This window comes from Notothenia rossii (genome assembly GCF_949606895.1).
Source record: "Notothenia rossii genome assembly, chromosome: 4".
Lineage (NCBI taxonomy): Eukaryota > Metazoa > Chordata > Actinopteri > Perciformes > Nototheniidae > Notothenia > Notothenia rossii.
The window spans coordinates 54,493-73,309 of record NC_136902.1 but is presented as its reverse complement, the minus strand read 5'-3'; the positions used below and the strand labels follow the sequence as shown (position 1 = coordinate 73,309).

Genomic DNA, 18,817 nt, shown 5'->3' with positions numbered 1-18,817 from the left:
GTATCTCTAACAACAGCTGATAATAAACAATAATAAAAACGTAGTGACGTCACTCCAACAACAGCGGAGGGTTTACATGCTTTTATTCTGAAGGCATTTCCGTCCGTTCACAGCAGCTGATCGTCGCGCTGCGTGTCGTCATGAAGACGCGACACAAGGAACACGTGAGAAGAGCCGTTTGTTATTTTCTTATTTTCTTATTCCCAAGGTGAGTTTAGAGTTAATATTATAACGTTTATATCATATATACTATATAGATGAGTTTAGAGTTAATAAGTAGTGTTACGCGTTACCACTGCTTATTAAGTAACGGAGTTACACTAATGGGTTACTTTTTGCTGTCGCGAAGTAATGTTTATGTTTATTAAGGATCCCCAACTCTTCCTGGGGTCCGACATTTACAACAACAATACAACAACATTCAAGACATAAGTCCTGCATCATTAACAACATCACCAATATCATCAACCACCACACACAATGCAATAACCGTAACCATTCTCACACATACACACACCTTTTAATGCACTTTATATACTATTTTTATATCAATATTTTTAACAACTTATTCCCCCGTATGATTGTTTATGTTGTCTTTCCTATTGCCGTGTTTTTTAGTGTTATGTATTTGTTTGTATTTTTTGCACACCGGGACAGAGTTGCACTCTGAATCTCTTTATACTCTGAGTATAAGGACAATAAAAGGCTTTAACTCAACAATCTCATCCAAGGATGAGTGCAGACCCCCCCCAGCACAAAGCATGAGATCACAGCTCACAGGGTACATGGTCATTAGTAGATGGCCCTTCAATCTGTTGTTGAAAGAGGCTCTGGACTCTGTGTCAGCGAGGTAGTTTGGCAATGAGTTCCTTCATAGCTCTATAAGACTCAGAAGATGTGTCCTGGGTTTAGGTGCCCGTAGATGGCCTGAGGTAGCTTGGTCCTGGGTTTAGGTGCCCGTAGATGGCCTGAGGTAGCTTGTCTAGTCTTATGGTCGTGCTCGTCTCTTGTGTAAACTATTTGATCATAAAAATACAGTGTTTTTTTGCTAAATTGGACATTTTTTTGAAAAGTGATAACACGAGATTACAGACGTTTCTCAACCGGAAGCCATGATAGGTTTCTATGTATAACTCCAATGTGAGTGCGCTCCGAACAGTGGAGAGCGAGTCTGGCAGCCTGGTTTTGAGATATTTGTAACATCTTTAAATGTGTTTTTGCTGCTGATGACCATGTGACTGGACAGTACTCAAGATGTGACAAACCCAGAGACTGAATGACTTGTTTCAAAGTGCTTGGTGTTACATACTTTGTACATGTTCTCTTCACAGCTATTCTCCTTCCCATTTTAGTTACGATACTGTCAATTTGCTTTGTCCACCGTAAACCAGAATCAAGAACATTGCCAAGCAGCTTAGTCTGGTCTACCTGTTCCACTGGCTGACCAGCCGGCGTCAGGCTTAATGAGGAGGATTGCTGCCTAACATATGTCTGGATCTGAACACCATTGCTTTTGTTTTTTCAATGTTGAGTAGCAGTTTGTTATTGTTGACCCAGTCTGCTATGGCTCTAATCTCTATTTTCAGTAGTTTAACTCACTGCATGTTGATGCTGTGCTGTACATTGTGGAATCATCAGCATACATTATTACACTGGACTTATTTAATACGTAAGGAAGGTCATTTGTGAATATAGAATACAACAAGGGTTCGAGTTATAAACTGATCTCTATGGGGGTCTTTAAAGCTAACGCGTGCGTGCACACAGTCACAGGCATAGATTGTGCAATAATGTATTGCGCACCTTGGCGGTGCAGACTCCAACTGATGGTATATATTGCACACCCTTGCGAGTATACAATTAGTGTCTGATGTGTTAGGGCTTCAAAGATAATTACAAAATCACAAAAACTCAGGAACTCGTGGAGCGTCACACACAGCGCCTCCGTTTATTACGTTTTACTCTCTCTCCACAACTTCAGGACAGACGGCGCCTGCTCAAACACATGAACTCGTACACAATCAATAACAACGTAAGAGCTGACTTGGCTATCTCCCCTTACCCACAAAGTACTTCACACAGACTCTCTCCTCTTTGCCTCCTTTCTCTGTGAGGAGCAGCAAGCTGTCAGACTGGCTGTGATTGGCTAGCGCTTGTACTGTCAGATTTGCATAAACAGGATTTGATTGGCTGACGCTTCCAGCTCAGCTTCAAAAGTTGAACATTGCTCAACTTTACAATCCTGAAAATCCTGGAAATCTTCGCTTTGCTTCCCCACAATGCAGTTCGGCGAAAAGCGAGGCAAAGTGACGTCACCCCATTCAAAGTCAACGGGCAGAGAAGCGTTGGAAGATTTGTTTTAAGCTGCTGTGAGGAGGGGCCGTTACAGTGTACAGGGACTGTCATCTGCATCCTTTTGACTCTATTGAATGCTAGACCTGATTTCCTGAACCCCCCTTGTAATGGCACCCAGCCTCGTGTTAGTGGAATCCATGATCATTTGAACAAAGCCTCTGCAGTTCTCCTGTTGCTGCTGTAAGAGTGCAGTAAACATGTCTTTCTGCTGATTTAGTAACTCTGTTACCTGAGCAAGAGAGACCAGATCCTGCTCTGCAGATAGCTCCAGGTAGATGCTAGCTGCTCCAGGTAGATGGTAGCTGCTGCAGATAGCTCCAGGTAGATGGTAGATGCTAGCTGCTCCAGGTAGATGCTAGCTGCTGCAGATAGCTCCAGGTAGATGCTGCAGATAGCTCCAGGTAGCTGCTGCAGTTAGCTCCAGGTAGCTGCTGCAGATAGCTCCAGGTAGATGCTAGCTGCTCCAGGTAGATGGTAGCTGCTGCAGTTAGCTCCAGGTAGCTGCTGCAGATAGCTCCAGGTAGATGGTAGATGCTAGCTGCTCCAGGTAGATGCTAGCTGCTGCAGATAGCTCCAGGTAGATGCTAGCTGCTGTAGTTAGCTCCAGGTAGATGCTAGCTGCTCCAGGTAGATGCTAGCTGCTGCAGATAGCTCCAGGTAGATGCTAGCTGCTCCAGGTAGATGCTAGCTGCTCCAGGTAGATGCTAGCTGCTGCAGATAGCTCCAGGTAGATGCTAGCTGCTGCAGTTAGCTCCAGGTAGATGCTAGCTGCTGCAGATAGCTCCAGGTAGATGCTAGCTGCTGCAGATAGCTCCAGGTAGATGCTAGCTGCTGTAGATAGCTCCAGGTAGATGCTAGCTGCTGCAGATAGCTCCAGGTAGATGCTAGCTGCTGCAGATAGCTCCAGGTAGATGCTAGCTGCTGCAGATAGCTCCAGGTAGATGGTAGCTGCTGCAGATAGCTCCAGGTAGATGCTAGCTGCTGCAGATAGCTCCAGGTAGATGCTAGCTGCTGCAGATAGCTCCAGGTAGATGGTAGCTGCTGCAGATAGCTCCAGGTAGATGCTAGCTGCTGCAGATAGCTCCAGGTAGATGCTAGCTGCTGCAGATAGCTCCAGGTAGATGGTAGCTGCTGCAGATAGCTCCAGGTAGATGCTGCAGATAGCTCCAGGTAGATGCTGCAGATAGCTCCAGGTAGATGCTAGCTGCTGCAGATAGCTCCAGGTAGATGCTAGCTGCTGCAGATAGCTCCAGGTAGATGCTGCAGATAGCTCCAGGTAGATGCTAGCTGCTGCAGATAGCTCCAGGTAGATGGTAGCTGCTGCAGATAGCTCCAGGTAGATGGTAGCTGCTGCAGTTAGCTCCAGGTAGATGCTAGCTGCTCCAGGTAGATGGTAGCTGCTGCAGATAGCTCCAGGTAGATGCTAGCTGCTGCAGATAGCTCCAGGTAGATGCTAGCTGCTGCAGATAGCTCCAGGTAGATGCTAGCTGCTGCAGATAGCTCCAGGTAGATGCTAGCTGCTGCAGATAGCTCCAGGTAGATGCTAGCTGCTGCAGATAGCTCCAGGTAGATGCTAGCTGCTGCAGATAGCTCCAGGTAGATGCTAGCTGCTGCAGATAGCTCCAGGTAGATGGTAGCTGCTGCAGATAGCTCCAGGTAGATGGTAGCTGCTGTAGATAGCTCCAGGTAGATGGTAGCTGCTGCAGATAGCTCCAGGTAGATGCTAGCTGCTGCAGTTAGCTCCAGGTAGATGCTAGCTGCTGCAGATAGCTCCAGGTAGATGCTAGCTGCTGCAGTTAGCTCCAGGTAGATGGTAGCTGCTGCAGATAGCTCCAGGTAGATGCTAGCTGCTGCAGATAGCTCCAGGTAGATGCTAGCTGCTGCAGATAGCTCCAGGTAGATGGTAGCTGCTGCAGATAGCTCCAGGTAGATGGTAGCTGCTGCAGATAGCTCCAGGTAGATGCTAGCTGCTGCAGATAGCTCCAGGTAGATGCTATTTGCTGCAGTTAGCTCCAGGTAGATGGTAGCTGCTGCAGATAGCTCCAGGTAGATGCTAGCTGCTGCAGATAGCTCCAGGTAGATGCTAGCTGCTGCAGATAGCTCCAGGTAGATGGTAGCTGCTGCAGATAGCTCCAGGTAGATGCTAGCTGCTGCAGATAGCTCCAGGTAGATGCTAGCTGCTGCAGATAGCTCCAGGTAGATGCTAGCTGCTGCAGATAGCTCCAGGTAGATGGTAGCTGCTGCAGATAGCTCCAGGTAGATGCTAGCTGCTGCAGATAGCTCCAGGTAGATGCTAGCTGCTGCAGATAGCTCCAGGTAGATGCTAGCTGCTGCAGATAGCTCCAGGTAGATGGTAGCTGCTGCAGATAGCTCCAGGTAGATGCTAGCTGCTGCAGATAGCTCCAGGTAGATGCTAGCTGCTGCAGATAGCTCCAGGTAGATGCTAGCTGCTCCAGGTAGATGCTAGCTGCTGCAGATAGCTCCAGGTAGATGCTAGCTGCTGTAGATAGCTCCAGGTAGATGCTAGCTGCTGTAGATAGCTCCAGGTAGATGCTAGCTGCTGTAGATAGCTCCAGGTAGCTGCTAGCTGCTGCAGATAGCCCCAGGTAGATGCTAGCTGCTCCAGGTAGATGCTAGCTGCTGTAGATAGCTCCAGGTAGATGGTAGCTGCTGCAGATAGCTCCAGGTAGATGGTAGCTGCTGTAGATAGCCCCAGGTAGATGGTAGCTGCTGCAGATAGCTCCAGGTAGCTGCTAGCTGCTGCAGATAGCCCCAGGTAGATGCTAGCTGCTGCAGATAGCTCCAGGTAGATGCTAGCTGCTGCAGATAGCCCCAGGTAGATGGTAGCTGCTGCAGATAGCTCCAGGTAGCTGCTAGCTGCTGCAGATAGCCCCAGGTAGATGCTAGCTGCTCCAGGTAGATGGTAGCTGCTGCAGATAGCTCCAGGTAGATGCTAGCTGCTGCAGATAGCTCCAGGTAGATGCTAGCTGCTGCAGATAGCTCCAGGTAGATGCTAGCTGCTGCAGATAGCTCCAGGTAGATGCTAGCTGCTGCAGATAGCTCCAGGTAGATGCTAGCTGCTGTAGATAGCTCCAGGTAGATGCTAGCTGCTGTAGATAGCTCCAGGTAGATGCTAGCTGCTGCAGATAGCTCCAGGTAGATGCTAGCTGCTGTAGATAGCTCCAGGTAGATGCTAGCTGCTGCAGATAGCTCCAGGTAGATGGTAGCTGCTGCAGATAGCTCCAGGTAGATGGTAGCTGCTGCAGATAGGTCCAGGTAGATGGTAGCTGCTGCAGATAGCTCCAGGTAGATGGTAGCTGCTGCAGATAGGTCCAGGTAGATGGTAGCTGCTGCAGATAGCTCCAGGTAGATGGTAGCTGCTGCAGTTAGCTCCAGGTAGATGCTGCAGTTAGGTCCAGGTAGATGCTAGCTGCTGCAGATAGCTCCAGGTAGATGCTAGCTGCTGCAGTTAGCTCCAGGTAGATGGTAGCTGCTGCAGTTAGCTCCAGGTAGATGGTAGCTGCTGCAGTTAGCTCCAAGTAGATGCTAGCTGCTGCAGTTAGCTCCAGGTAGATGGTAGCTGCTGCAGATAGCTCCAGGTAGATGGTAGCTGCTGCAGTTAGCTCCAGGTAGATCAGCGATACTCAACCCGCGGCTCGCGAGCCGCATGCGGCTCTTTTAAGACTAACTGCGGCTCTTTTAAGTCCCACTTAAAAAAAAAATAATTAAAAAAAAATCTTTGAAAAACGAAAAACAAAGTCAGAAGAATTCATCAACATTTCATTATCACTCACAAGACACACATCAGTCGTCGCCCCTCCCCCTCTGAATAGCCAATCAAATATTATGTCAGGTTTCGCGCTCTGATTGTTTCGCGCGAGATAATTGCTACGTCACACTGGGAAAACTATACAGCACTATGCAAAAATGGCTACGACTAAACGGAAATATGAAGAGGAATATCGAACATTTAAAGAGGACTGGGAACTGGAGTTTTTCTTCGTCTCCACCGGTTCGGGAAAATGCACCTGCCTGCTTTGTGACAACATCATTTCACAATTTAAAAGGTCCAATTTGCAGCGCCATCACGACACAAAACACCCGAAGTTTAGTACCGACTTTCCGAAAGGTGGAGAGCTGAGGGCGGAAAAGCTGGCTAGACTCAAACAGAACCGAACTTCTCAAAAAAACTTTTTCCACACTAATACGAGTGAAAGAGCGACAGAGGCATCCTACAAAATCACACATGAACTGATGAAAAAGATGAAGCCATATACTGATGGAGAAATGGTGAAGGACTGCATACTGCTGGCTTGTTCAACGTTGTTTCCTGAGAAAAAAGACCTGGAACGAGAGGCCAAAAAAATGCAACTGTCGGATTCTACTGTAGCTAGGAGGGCATCAGACATTTCAGAGAACATTGCACATACTCTTAAGGACAAACTGTCATCCGCTGAGTTTGTCAGCCTTGCAATGGACGAAAGCTTGGATGTCAATGACACGCCACAATTACTAATCTTTATCCGGGCGGTCAACAGTAAGCTTGACATTACAGAGGAACTGCTTGAAATGGTTTCACTGAAAAATGGAACAACGGGCATTGAAATAAAAAACGCTGTGCTGGAAACATTACAGAAGTTTAACATTGGCCCAGAAAAAATCACAGCATTCACGACAGATGGCGCACCGGCGATGCTTGGTAAGAGGAACGGAGCCGTGGCCTTGCTGAAAGAGACGCTTAAAAACGGCGGGGTTGCTGCTGAGGGTATTTTCTCATACCATTGTATTGTGCATCAACAAGCCTTGTTTGCTAAGTTCAAATGTCTGAATGAAGTGATGGCAAATGTAATCGAAGTGGTTAATTATATCAGGGCCCGTGCAAGAAACCACTTAAATTTTAAACTGCTGTGTGAGGAGTTTGACACTCACTATGGAGATTTGGTGTTACACACCGAGATCAGATGGCTGTCTAAAGGACGTATGCTTGCACATTTAATGGACTTGATTGAACCCCTGAAAGCCTTCATTGTCGGCCAAGGGGAGACTTCCCGATTTTCCTTTTTGGATGATAAAGAGTGGGTGCTGTCTGTTGCGTTCCTGTGTGACATTACGCAGCACTTGAACGAACTTAATCTCAAGATGCAGGGAAGAAACAAGACCGTGTATGAGCTCTACACGGCTGTCAAAGTATTTTCTGACAAACTGGATGTACTCGACCAAAGTGTCCGTGGTTCTGATTACCGTTTCTTCCCCACCGTGCAGAAAGTGATGGCGAGGCATGCAGACGCTCTCCTGACCTGTCAATCTCAATTCTGTGAGGTGCTAACTGAGCTCAAGCAAAACTACACATCCAGATTCCACGACTTCAAGGACCATAGCAATATTTTTCTACTTGTGAAAAACCCATTCCTGATTGAAGTCAATGAAATGAAGCAAATAAGCGACCAGCTCGGACTTGTGCAGCTTCAAATGGAGTTCGTGGAGTTAAAGAGCTCAGATGAACTTCAGCGTCAATTTCGGATTACAGATGTCGTGGACTTTTGGAAACTGGTGGGGCATCTACCAAATATCTCCAGACTAGCAAGACGCATCATCTCAATGTTTCCGTCCACATACCGGTGTGAAGCAGCATTCTCTGCGCTCACAAAAATAAAATGTCGCAACCGAAACAGATTGAGTCTGCAGCACACAACAGAGGCCCTCCAGATCGCCGTTTCCAGCGCAGAGCCCGACTTCAAATCACTTGTGCGGCAGAAGGAGTGTCAGAAATCACATTGAGTGTGAAGTAAGGTCAACATTACTCTTCTGACAACCCCTGCTGTGTATAATCTGCTGTTATATGGACTGTGATTATCAGTAAACATGCTGTCTGTTATCTGTTGTTTTGTGTGTTTTGTGGTTGCAGTGAAAATAAGAAATCACAGTTATTGCACTGTACATTATGCTTTTCATTCTTAAGTAACATATTACTATTATCCATATTCTCAAATGCATAAAGGTTTCAGGGAGGAAAGGAGCGTTTTTGGATTGTGGCTCTTGCAAAAATATTTTTTCGTCAATGTGGCTCCTGATTAGGACAAGGTTGAGTACCACTGAGGTAGATGGTAGCTGCTGCAGTTAGCTCCAGGTAGATGCTAGCTGCTGCAGATAGCTCCAGGTAGATGCTAGCTGCTGCAGTTAGCTCCAGGTAGATGCTAGCTGCTGCAGATAGCCCCAGGTAGATGGTAGCTGCTGCAGATAGCTCCAGGTAGATGCTAGCTGCTGCAGTTAGCTCCAGGTAGATGGTAGCTACTGCAGATAGCTCCAGGTAGATGGTAGCTGCTGCAGATAGCTCCAGGTAGCTGCTAGCTGCTGCAGATAGCTCCAGGTAGATGGTAGCTGCTGCAGATAGCTCCAGGTAGCTGCTAGCTGCTGCAGATAGCTCCAGGTAGATGCTAGCTGCTGCAGATAGCTCCAGGTAGATGCTAGCTGCTGCAGATAGCTCCAGGTAGATGGTAGCTGCTGCAGATAGCTCCAGGTAGATGCTAGCTGCTGCAGATAGCCCCAGGTAGATGCTAGCTGCTGCAGATAGCTCCAGGTAGATGCTAGCTGCTGCAGATAGCTCCAGGTAGATGCTAGCTGCTGCAGATAGCTCCAGGTAGATGCTAGCTGCTGCATATAGCCCCAGGTAGATGGTAGACAGGTGGTATCAGCTACAGCTGCACATGTAACAGATTACTAATTAAATGTGGGTAGTATACTACCTTTGAAAATTCTCAGTAACGCAGTAACAACTCATTTTTACCCGAAATGAAATGGTGTTTTGTTTTTTAAGAATTGACCAACATCGCGAGACATTCCGACACCAGAGAAACATTGTGCAGGTAGATTAGTCAGCCTGGTGTTTACCCTCCAGGCTGATCGGGTTCCCCGGGTTCCCCGGACTTATATCAGAGTCCTGCATCGGGTCGGGTACAGGCGGGTACATGTATAGGTATATGTGTATATATATATTAGGGATGTAACGATACCAAAAACTCACGGTACGGTAATACCGCGATAACAAGTCCACGGTACGATATTTATCGAGATATATTGAAGGAAAAAAAAATTCTAAAAAAAAATACAATTTTTTTTTTTTTACTCCAAAATGTTTTCTTTATTAAATAATAAATCTGATTTGTACAGCATTTAGTATAGTAGTACATTTAAATTGTCAAAACAGTAACAGACTGGAACAAGAACAAGTACTACCAAACAAAAGTATGCATTTTCTTTGTGCAAATAAACAAGAACATTCAATAATCAGACCCTGCAATAAAATAGATTTGAAGTAACTCAACTCAAACTCTCTCTCACTCACTCATCAGACAGGTTTCTTTTCAGGAAGATGAGCATGTCAACATTTCCAGGTAGAAGCTGGGATCTTTGGGCGTTTACAATATCCCCTGCTGTGGAAAAAACTCTCTCACTCGGCACTGATGTGGCTGGGACAGAGAGATATGCTTTGGCCATGGGGGACAGCAGTGGGTAACACTTTGCATTGTCTCTCCACCACTTGAGAGGACAGTCAGAGAGTAAAATAGAGGTCGCTTTGCGGTACAAGTCAATTTCAGCCTGGATACCAGTGTTGTGCTGTGCGACGTGCACTTCTTCACTGAAAGACTCCCCAAGGAGATCTTCGAGTGCTGTCTTTTTGGAAGGAGGAGATTGTTCCTCAGCGTCATGTGCTCTTTCCCCTTCTGTTTCACTAGGGTTCTATGCAAGCAAGCAGAGGTAGAAAAAAAACGTCTTATCTTTCTTTTCACAAAAACAACAGAGGCAAACCCACCTTACGTTATCTGAAAAAGTTACACAGACACAAAAAGAATATTTAAATATGTACCTGGTTCTGCATCTGTGTGGCTTTCAACTTCAGCCTGTCGAAAACGTCCTCCCTCTGACTGTCATTTAGCTGCTGCAAGCTCCAGAACCGGGGGTCCAACGCAGTGCTCTCTTGCAGAAACTTGTTTTGCTCCCCTTGGTATCTGTCTGTAAAGTCCTTCAGTATGGCTCTCTTCATTTGGGCGATGGTGGAGGAGTCCTCATCGCACTGTGCCATGCTTTGCTCTATCATGTGCTTGAGGGGCACAATGAGAGAGACTGTAGGTCGAGACTCATCGCACAGCACGGTGGTTGCTTTTTTCAGCGGTGAGAGAAGCCGAACCATGTCCTCGGCGTCCGTGATGTCAGCTGGTTCAAGAGTGTCTATCTCGCGTGCGTTGCGCCTGACTTCAGCACTGAGTAGCGTTGCAGCGATAGCTTGTTGTTGCTCCAGGTAGCGCTCGAGCATGTCAAGCGAGCTGTTCCATCTTGTGACCACATCCATGATGAGTTTATGCGCAGGCAGGTTTAACATTCCCTGTTTGGTGGCCAGCACAGCTGTGGCAGTTGAACTGCGGTGAAAAAACGCAGCTACACGCCTCACTCTACCAAGCAGACGACTTGCCCGGTTTACGTTCAAACCCGCTTTTGAAGCGAGGTTTAAAGTGTGTGCAAAACACTTTATGTGTGGGGAAAGACCGGCCTCTCTCACCGCTACATCCATATTCCTTGCGTTGTCTGTTACGACAGCAATGCCTTGATTATTGTCGAGTCCCCACTCCAAAACAGCAGATTTTAACACCTTAGCAATGTTTAGTCCAGTGTGTGATGTGAAAAGAGGCCGCGTCTGTAAAACAAAACTTTTAATTTCCCATTTGCTGGTCATAACATGAGCCGTGACTGTAATATAGCTCTGCGTAGCTCGTGAAGTCCACCCATCTGTTGTTATTGAGATGCACTCTGCTTCTTTGAGGCTCTGTGTCACTTTAGCTTTTGTCTCTTGGTACAGAGCGGGTAGCACTGTTCGACTAAAGTATGGCCGTGATGGAATGGCATACTTGGGCTCCAGCGTGTTTACTAACCTCCGAAATCCACTGTTGTCGACCACAGAAAACGGTCTTAAGTCTTTGGCCATGTACTCTCCGATGCACCTTGTTATTTCCTGAGCTCTTGGACTGTTAGGGGGAAGTGGCGCTCCAAATATTTCTGTCAGAGTCAGTTGGCCTGGCTTAGGCATTTTCCTCACAGTAGGTTGTTGTGTTCGGAGCTTTTCTGGGTGGTGATGTGACAAATGACTTCTCATGTTCGATGTGTTTCCCGAATTGTAGGCGACCGTCGCCCGGCAGGATTTGCAAATAGTTTGGCGTTTGTTAGTTTGCTTTTCACCTTTGTCATTTCTTGAAACGGGAAAACCAAAATGCTGCCACACAACAGCTTTAAAAGTCGATGGAGCATCCTCAATTTCACAATTTCTATTTAGTTGGTCAGCACGTTCGTCTACTCCATTCGCCATTTTCTCGTTGGGTCTGAGTGTGAGGGCGGGCTTGCACGCAAAGGATGATGGGAGTATTCTTGATTAGTATTATGGCGTCCTCTGCTGTTCAAACAAAAACATTACAGTTTTTATTTACAGGGCGAGATATAAATGAATGAACGGTAATATCGCGGTAGATCTTTTCAGTCTCACGACGGTATTGAGCCGTTTCATTACCGCGATACCGCGGTATTCGGTATATCGTTACATCCCTAATATATATATATATATATACATTTTACCCTCCCACACCACCAGACCTCTCTGTGCTTAAGGAGATCATCTCTTACTCTTTATTCTTTATTCTTAACTCACTCATCAAACATTAAAATACACATCAGTTTGATGCTCAACCAAAACTCTGCTGTCTGACTTTCAGTGAACACAACACGCCATGATGGAGAGGAGAGAGGAAGAGGAGGAGGGAGAGAAGAGGACGACTACATCCACCAGAGAGGAAGAGGAGGAGGAGGTCTCAGGTGATGAAGAGGTCTCAGGTGATGAAGAGGTCTCAGGTGATGAAGAAGGGGTCTCAGGTGATGAAGAGGTCTCAGGTGATGAAGAAGGGGTCTCTGGTGATGAAGAGCATAAGGATAAAGATGGTGATGATGAAGATGAAGGTGTTTCAGGGATGAAGAAGCAGACCAATCAGGAAGCAGCCGGAGACAGGAAGTGTGTCCCAGGTATTCTCTACCTGGGACACATCCCTCCGAGGCTCCGCCCCCGACACGTGAGGAACCTGCTGTCAGCCTATGGGGAGGTGGGCCGCATCTTCCTGCAGCCAGAGGGTACTTATACACACTCTGTGTACTAATACACACATACATATACATCTTCCTTCAGCCAGAGAGTACTTATACACACTCTGTGTACTAATACACACATATATACACATCTTCCTGCAGCCACAGGGTACTTATATACACTCTGTGTACACATATATACACATCTCCCTACAGCCAGAGGGTACTTATACATGTCATAATGTGTTTCTGTGTACTTATACATGTGTTTCTGTGTACTTATACATGTGTTTCTGTGTACTTCCAGACGGGCAGGTGAGCACTAAGAAGAGGAAGGGGGGCGCTAAGGGGGGGTCCCGGCGCTGCGACTTCACTGAAGGCTGGGTCGAGTTCAGAGACAAGCGCAGAGCCAAGCTGGTCGCTGCGTCGCTGCACAACACGCCCATGGGGACCAGGAAGCGCCAACGCTTCGCCTCAGACCTGTGGTGCATCAAGGTGACCTGTCTGTCTCTACCTGTCTGTCTCTACCTGTCTGTCTCTACCTGTCTGTCTCTACCTGTCTGTCTCTCTCAGTACCTGCACAGGTTCCAGTGGACTCACCTGTCTGTCTCTCACCTGTCTGTCTCTACCTGTCTGTCTCTCTCAGTACCTGCACAGGTTCCAGTGGACTCACCTGTCTGTCTCTCACCTGTCTGTCTCTACCTGTCTGTCTCTCTCAGTACCTGCACAGGGTCCAGTGGACTCACCTGTCTGTCTCTACCTGTCTGTCTCTCTCAGTACCTGCACAGGTTCCAGTGGACTCACCTGTCTGTCTCTCTCAGTAACTGCACAGGTTCCAGTGGACTCACCTGTCTGTCTCTCACCTGTCTGTCTCTCTCAGTACCTGCACAGGTTCCAGTGGACTCACCTGTCTGTCTCTCACCTGTCTGTCTCTCTCAGTACCTGCACAGGTTCCAGTGGACTCACCTGTATGTCTCTCTCAGTACCTGCACAGGTTCCAGTGGACTCACCTGTCTGTCTCTCACCTGTCTGTCTCTCTCAGTACCTGCACAGGGTCCAGTGGACTCACCTGTCTGTCTCTACCTGTCTGTCTCTCTCAGTACCTGCACAGGTTCCAGTGGACTCACCTGTCGGAGCGCCTGGCCTTTGAGCAGACGGTGCAGCAGCAGAGATTGAGGACAGAGGTTTCTCAGGCCAAAAGAGAAACCAACTTCTACCTGAACAACGTGGACCGGAGCGCTCACCTGGACACCGTGAGGAGGAAGAGACAGAGGGACGGACAGCAGGTAAACCAAGAGCACACACACACCAATAACACACCTGTCCCACCTGCAACACACCCGTATCTCACCTGTCCCACCTGCAACACACCCGCATCTCACCTGTCCCACCTGCAACACACCCGCATCTCACCTGTCCCACCTGTAACACACCTGTATCTCACCTGTCCGACCTGTAACACACCCGTATCTCACCTGTCCGACCTGTAACACACCCGCATCTCACCTGTCCCACCTGTAACACACCCGTATCTCACCTGTCCGACCTGTAACACACCCGTATCTCACCTGTCCGACCTGTAACACACCCGCATCTCACCTGTCCCACCTGCAACACACCCGTATCTCACCTGTCCCACCTATAACACACCCGCATCTCACCTGTCCCACCTGTAACACACCCGCATCTCACCTGTCCCACCTGTAACACACCCATATCTCACCTGTCCCACCTGTGACACACCCGTACCTCACCTGTCCCACCTATAACACACCCGCATCTCACCTGTCCCACCTGTAACACACCCATATCTCACCTGTCCGACCTGTAACACACCCGCATCTCACCTGTCCCACCTGTAACACACCCGCATCTCACCTGTCCCACCTGTAACACACCCATATCTCACCTGTCCCACCTGTGACACACCCGTACCTCACCTGTCCCACCTATAACACACCCGCATCTCACCTGTCCCACCTGCAACACACCCGCATCTCACCTGTAACACACACGTATCTCACCCCCGTATCTCACCTGTAACACACCCGCATCTCACCTGTCCCACCTGCAACACACCCGCATCTCACCTGTCCCACATGTAACACACCCGCATCTCAACTGTCCCACCTGCAACACACCCGCATCTCACCTGTCCCACCTGTAACACACCCATATCTCACCTGTCCCACCTGTAACACACCCGTACCTCACCTGTCCCACCTGTGACACACCCGTATCTCACCTGTCCCACCTGTAACACACCCGTATCTCACCTGTCCGACCTGTAACACACCCATATCTCACCTGTCCCACCTGTAACACACCCGTATCTCACCTGTAACACACCCGTATCTCACCTGTCCGACCTGTAACACACCCGTATCTCACCTGTCCCACCTGTAACACACCCGTATCTCACCTGTAACACACCCGTATCTCACCTGTCCGACCTGTAACACACCCGTATCTCACCTCTCCCACCTGTAACACACCCGTATCTCACCTGTCCCACCTGTAGCACACCCGTATCTCACCTGTCCGACCTGTAACACACCCGCATCTCACCTGTCCCACCTGTAGCACACCCGTATCTCACCTGTCCGACCTGTAACACACCCGTATCTCACCTGTCCGACCTGTAACACACCCGTATCTCACCTGTCCGACCTGTAACACACCCGTATCTCACCTGTCCGACCTGTAACACACCCGTATCTCACCTGTCCCACCTGTAACACACCCGTATCTCACCTGTCCGACCTGTAACACACCCGTATCTCACCTGTCCCACCTGTAGCACACCCGTATCTCACCTGTCCGACCTGTAACACACCCGTATCTCACCTGTCCCACCTGTAACACACCCGTATCTCACCTGTAACACACACGTATCTCACCTGTCCGACCTGTAACACACCCGTATCTCACCTCTCCCACCTGTAACACACCCGTATCTCACCTGTCCGACATGTAACACACCCGCATCTCACCTGTAACACACCCGTATCTCACCTGTCCGACCTGTAACACACCCGCATCTCACCTGTCCGACCTGTAACACATCCGTATCTCACCTGTCCCACCTGTAACACACCCGTATCTCACCTGTAACACACCCGTATCTCACCTCTCCCACCTGTAACACACCCGTATCTCACCTGTCCCACCTGTAGCACACCCGTATCTCACCTGTCCGACCTGTAACACACCCGCATCTCACCTGTCCCACCTGTAGCACACCCGTATCTCACCTGTCCGACCTGTAACACACCCGTATCTCACCTGTCCGACCTGTAACACACCCGTATCTCACCTGTCCGACCTGTAACACACCCGTATCTCACCTGTCCGACCTGTAACACACCCGTATCTCACCTGTCCGACCTGTAACACACCCGTATCTCACCTGTCCGACCTGTAACACACCCGTATCTCACCTGTCCCACCTGTAACACACCCGTATCTCACCTGTCCGACCTGTAACACACCCGTATCTCACCTGTCCCACCTGTAGCACACCCGTATCTCACCTGTCCGACCTGTAACACACCCGTATCTCACCTGTCCCACCTGTAACACACCCGTATCTCACCTGTAACACACACGTATCTCACCTGTCCGACCTGTAACACACCCGTATCTCACCTCTCCCACCTGTAACACACCCGTATCTCACCTGTCCGACCTGTAACACACCCGCATCTCACCTGTAACACACCCGTATCTCACCTGTCCGACCTGTAACACACCCGCATCTCACCTGTCCGACCTGTAACACATCCGTATCTCACCTGTCCCACCTGTAACACACCCGTATCTCACCTGTCCCACCTGCAACACACCCGTATCTCACCTGTCCCACCTGTAACACACCCGTATCTCACCTGTCCCACCTGTAACACACCCATATCTCATCTGTCCCACCTGCAACACACCCGTATCTCACCTGTCCCACCTGTAACACACCCGTATCTCATCTGTCCCACCTATAACACACCCGTATCTCACCTGTCCCACCTGTAACACACCCGTATCTCACCTGTCCGACCTGTAACACACCCGTATCTCACCTGTCCCACCTGTAACACACCCGTATCTCACCTGTCCGACCTGTAACACACCCGCATCTCACCTGTCCCACCTGTAACACACCCGCATCTCACCTGTCCCACCTGTAACACACCCGTATCTCACCTGTCCGACCTGTAACACACCCGTATCTCACCTGTCCCACCTGTAACACACCCGTATCTCACCTGTCCCACCTGTAACACACCCGTATCTCACCTGTCCCACCTGTAACACACCCGTATCTCACCTGTCCCACCTGTAACACACCCGTATCTCACCTGTCCCACCTGTAACACACCCGTATCTCACCTGTCCGACCTGTAACACACCCGTATCTCACCTGTCCCACCTGTAACACACCCGTATCTCACCTGTCCCACCTGTAGCACACCCGTATCTCACCTGTCCCACCTATAACACACCTGTAATCCCACCTGTCCCACCTGTAACACACCCGTATCTCACCTGTCCCACCTGTAACACACCCATATCTCACCTGTCCCACCTGTAACACACCCATATCTTACCCGTCCCATATGTAACACACCCGTATCTCACCTGTCCCACCTGTAACACACCCGTATCTCACCTGTTCCACCTGTAACACAGCCGTATCTCACCTGTCCCACCCCCGTATGTCACCTGTCCCACCCCCGTATGTCACCTGTCCCACCTGTAACACAACCGTATGTCACCTGTCCCACCTGTAACACACCCGTATCTCACCTGTCCCACCTGTAACACACCCGTATCTCACCTGTCCCACCCCCGTATGTCACCTGTCCCACCTGTAACACACCCGTATCTCACCTGTCCCACCTGTAACACACCCGTATCTCACCTGTCCCACCTGTAACACACCCATATCTCACCTGTCCCACCTGTAACACACCCGTATCTCACCTGTCCCACCCCCGTACCTCACCTGTCCCACCTCTAACACACCCGTATCTCACCCCCGTATCTCACCTGTAACAAACCCGTATCTCACCTGTGCCACCTGTAACACACACGTATCTCACCCCCGTATCTCACCTGTCCCACCTGTCCCACCTGTCCCACCCCCGTACCTCACCTGTCCCACATGTAACACACCCGTATCTCACCTGTCCCACCTGTCCCACCCCCGTACCTCACCTGTCCCACATGTAACACACCCGTATCTCACCTGTCCCACCCCCGTACCTCACCTGTCCCACCTGTCCCACCCCCGTATGTCACCTGTCCCACCTGTAACACTCCCGTTTGATTGGTCACATGCTGCTGACTCCGCCCTGTCATGAGATCACGTTCTCAGTTAATGGTTTGTTGTCTTGTGATTGGTCGTTAGGTGGACGAGAGGACGTGGGACTTCACTCAGCGTCAAACGGAGGAGGAGATCCAGATGAGGAAGATGAAGAAGAAAGACTCTGTTTCCCAGAAGCACCTGGACAAGGCCCGCCTCATCCAGCAGAAGAGCCAATCAAACGTCTCGTTGCTTGCAAAGATCTTCAACTCCAAACATCAGAGCGACTGATTGGCTGTTGGACAGGAGTGTTTACATGGAAACAGGAAGCAGACTAGAGACTGTCAGTGTTTCTGACACATCCTCATTCACCAATCACTGAACAGGGGGCGGAGCCAACATGTTCTTCTGTACCCGCCTTAACGAGGTCGTTAAGTTTCCTGTACCCGAAGGTTTGTTAGTATTCTGCAGGGTTTTGTTGTTTTGTAGTTGCCGCTCTGTTAACTGTTGTAAATAAATTTGAGTGCCAGAATTCAGAACTGTGTTTTTTGATCGTTAGATTGATTGATGGATGATGGTTGGATTGATTGATGGATGATGGTTGGATTGATTGATGGATGATGGTTGGATTGATTGATGGATGATGGTTGGATTGATTGATGGATGATGGTTGGATTGATTGATGGATGATGGTTGGATTGATTGATGGATGATGGTTGGATTGATTGATGGATGATGGTTGGATTGATTGATGGATGATGGTTGGATTGATTGATGTATATAGGGCACAGATGTCACCATTCATACAGAGCAGTAGCAGGTGCAGATCCGTTTCGCAGGGCGGAACGCACCGGAACACTTTCTGTCTGAGGAAAAGCAACCTTTGTAGTGACATGAGGCACGTTTCACATGCGCTGTGTTCGCGCGTTCAAATCAACTGTGGTCAACGTAGACGCGGTCCTTTGCTGTTGGAGTGATGACAAACACCCAATCACACCCTTTCCTGTCTGTCTACCTAATCCACACACTGACCCCCATCACCCC

The 18,817-nt window shown here is 49.0% G+C and overlaps 2 protein-coding genes across 4 annotated transcripts; both read left to right on the top strand.

Annotated features, from left to right (window-relative positions):
- The first annotated feature begins 94 nt into the window (after positions 1-94).
- On the top strand, positions 95-18,305 carry abt1 (activator of basal transcription 1). Of its 3 annotated transcripts, XM_079676968.1 has the most exons (6): positions 95-208; positions 12,111-12,246; positions 12,286-12,519; positions 12,782-12,969; positions 13,575-13,760; positions 17,879-18,305. In XM_079676968.1, exons 2-6 carry the CDS (start codon positions 12,126-12,128, stop codon positions 18,062-18,064), a joined length of 915 nt encoding a protein of 304 aa, XP_079533094.1. In that variant the 5' UTR covers positions 95-208; positions 12,111-12,125; the 3' UTR covers positions 18,065-18,305. The 3 variants fall into 3 exon arrangements, with proteins under 3 accessions (XP_079533094.1, XP_079533092.1, XP_079533093.1); XM_079676966.1 differs by having other exon boundaries at positions 12,111-12,519; XM_079676967.1 differs by having other exon boundaries at positions 147-164; positions 12,111-12,519.
- LOC307037632 (general transcription factor II-I repeat domain-containing protein 2B-like) lies at positions 6,283-8,133 on the top strand (the record flags this gene model as incomplete). Its single annotated transcript, XM_079678682.1, has 1 exon — positions 6,283-8,133. One exon carries the CDS (start codon positions 6,283-6,285, stop codon positions 8,131-8,133), a length of 1,851 nt encoding a protein of 616 aa, XP_079534808.1.
- Positions 18,306-18,817: the final 512 nt, after the last annotated feature.

Bases quoted from the DNA above. Each gene is read 5' to 3' on its own strand.
- abt1 (XM_079676966.1), top strand. From the start codon at position 12,126: ATGATGGAGAGGAGAGAGGAAGAGGAGGAGGGAGAGAAGAGGACGACT. The intron at 12,520-12,781 runs GTACTTATACAC...GTGTACTTCCAG, and splicing joins CATCTTCCTGCAGCCAGAGG to ACGGGCAGGTGAGCACTAAG. The intron at 12,970-13,574 runs GTGACCTGTCTG...TGTCTCTCTCAG, and splicing joins CAGACCTGTGGTGCATCAAG to TACCTGCACAGGTTCCAGTG.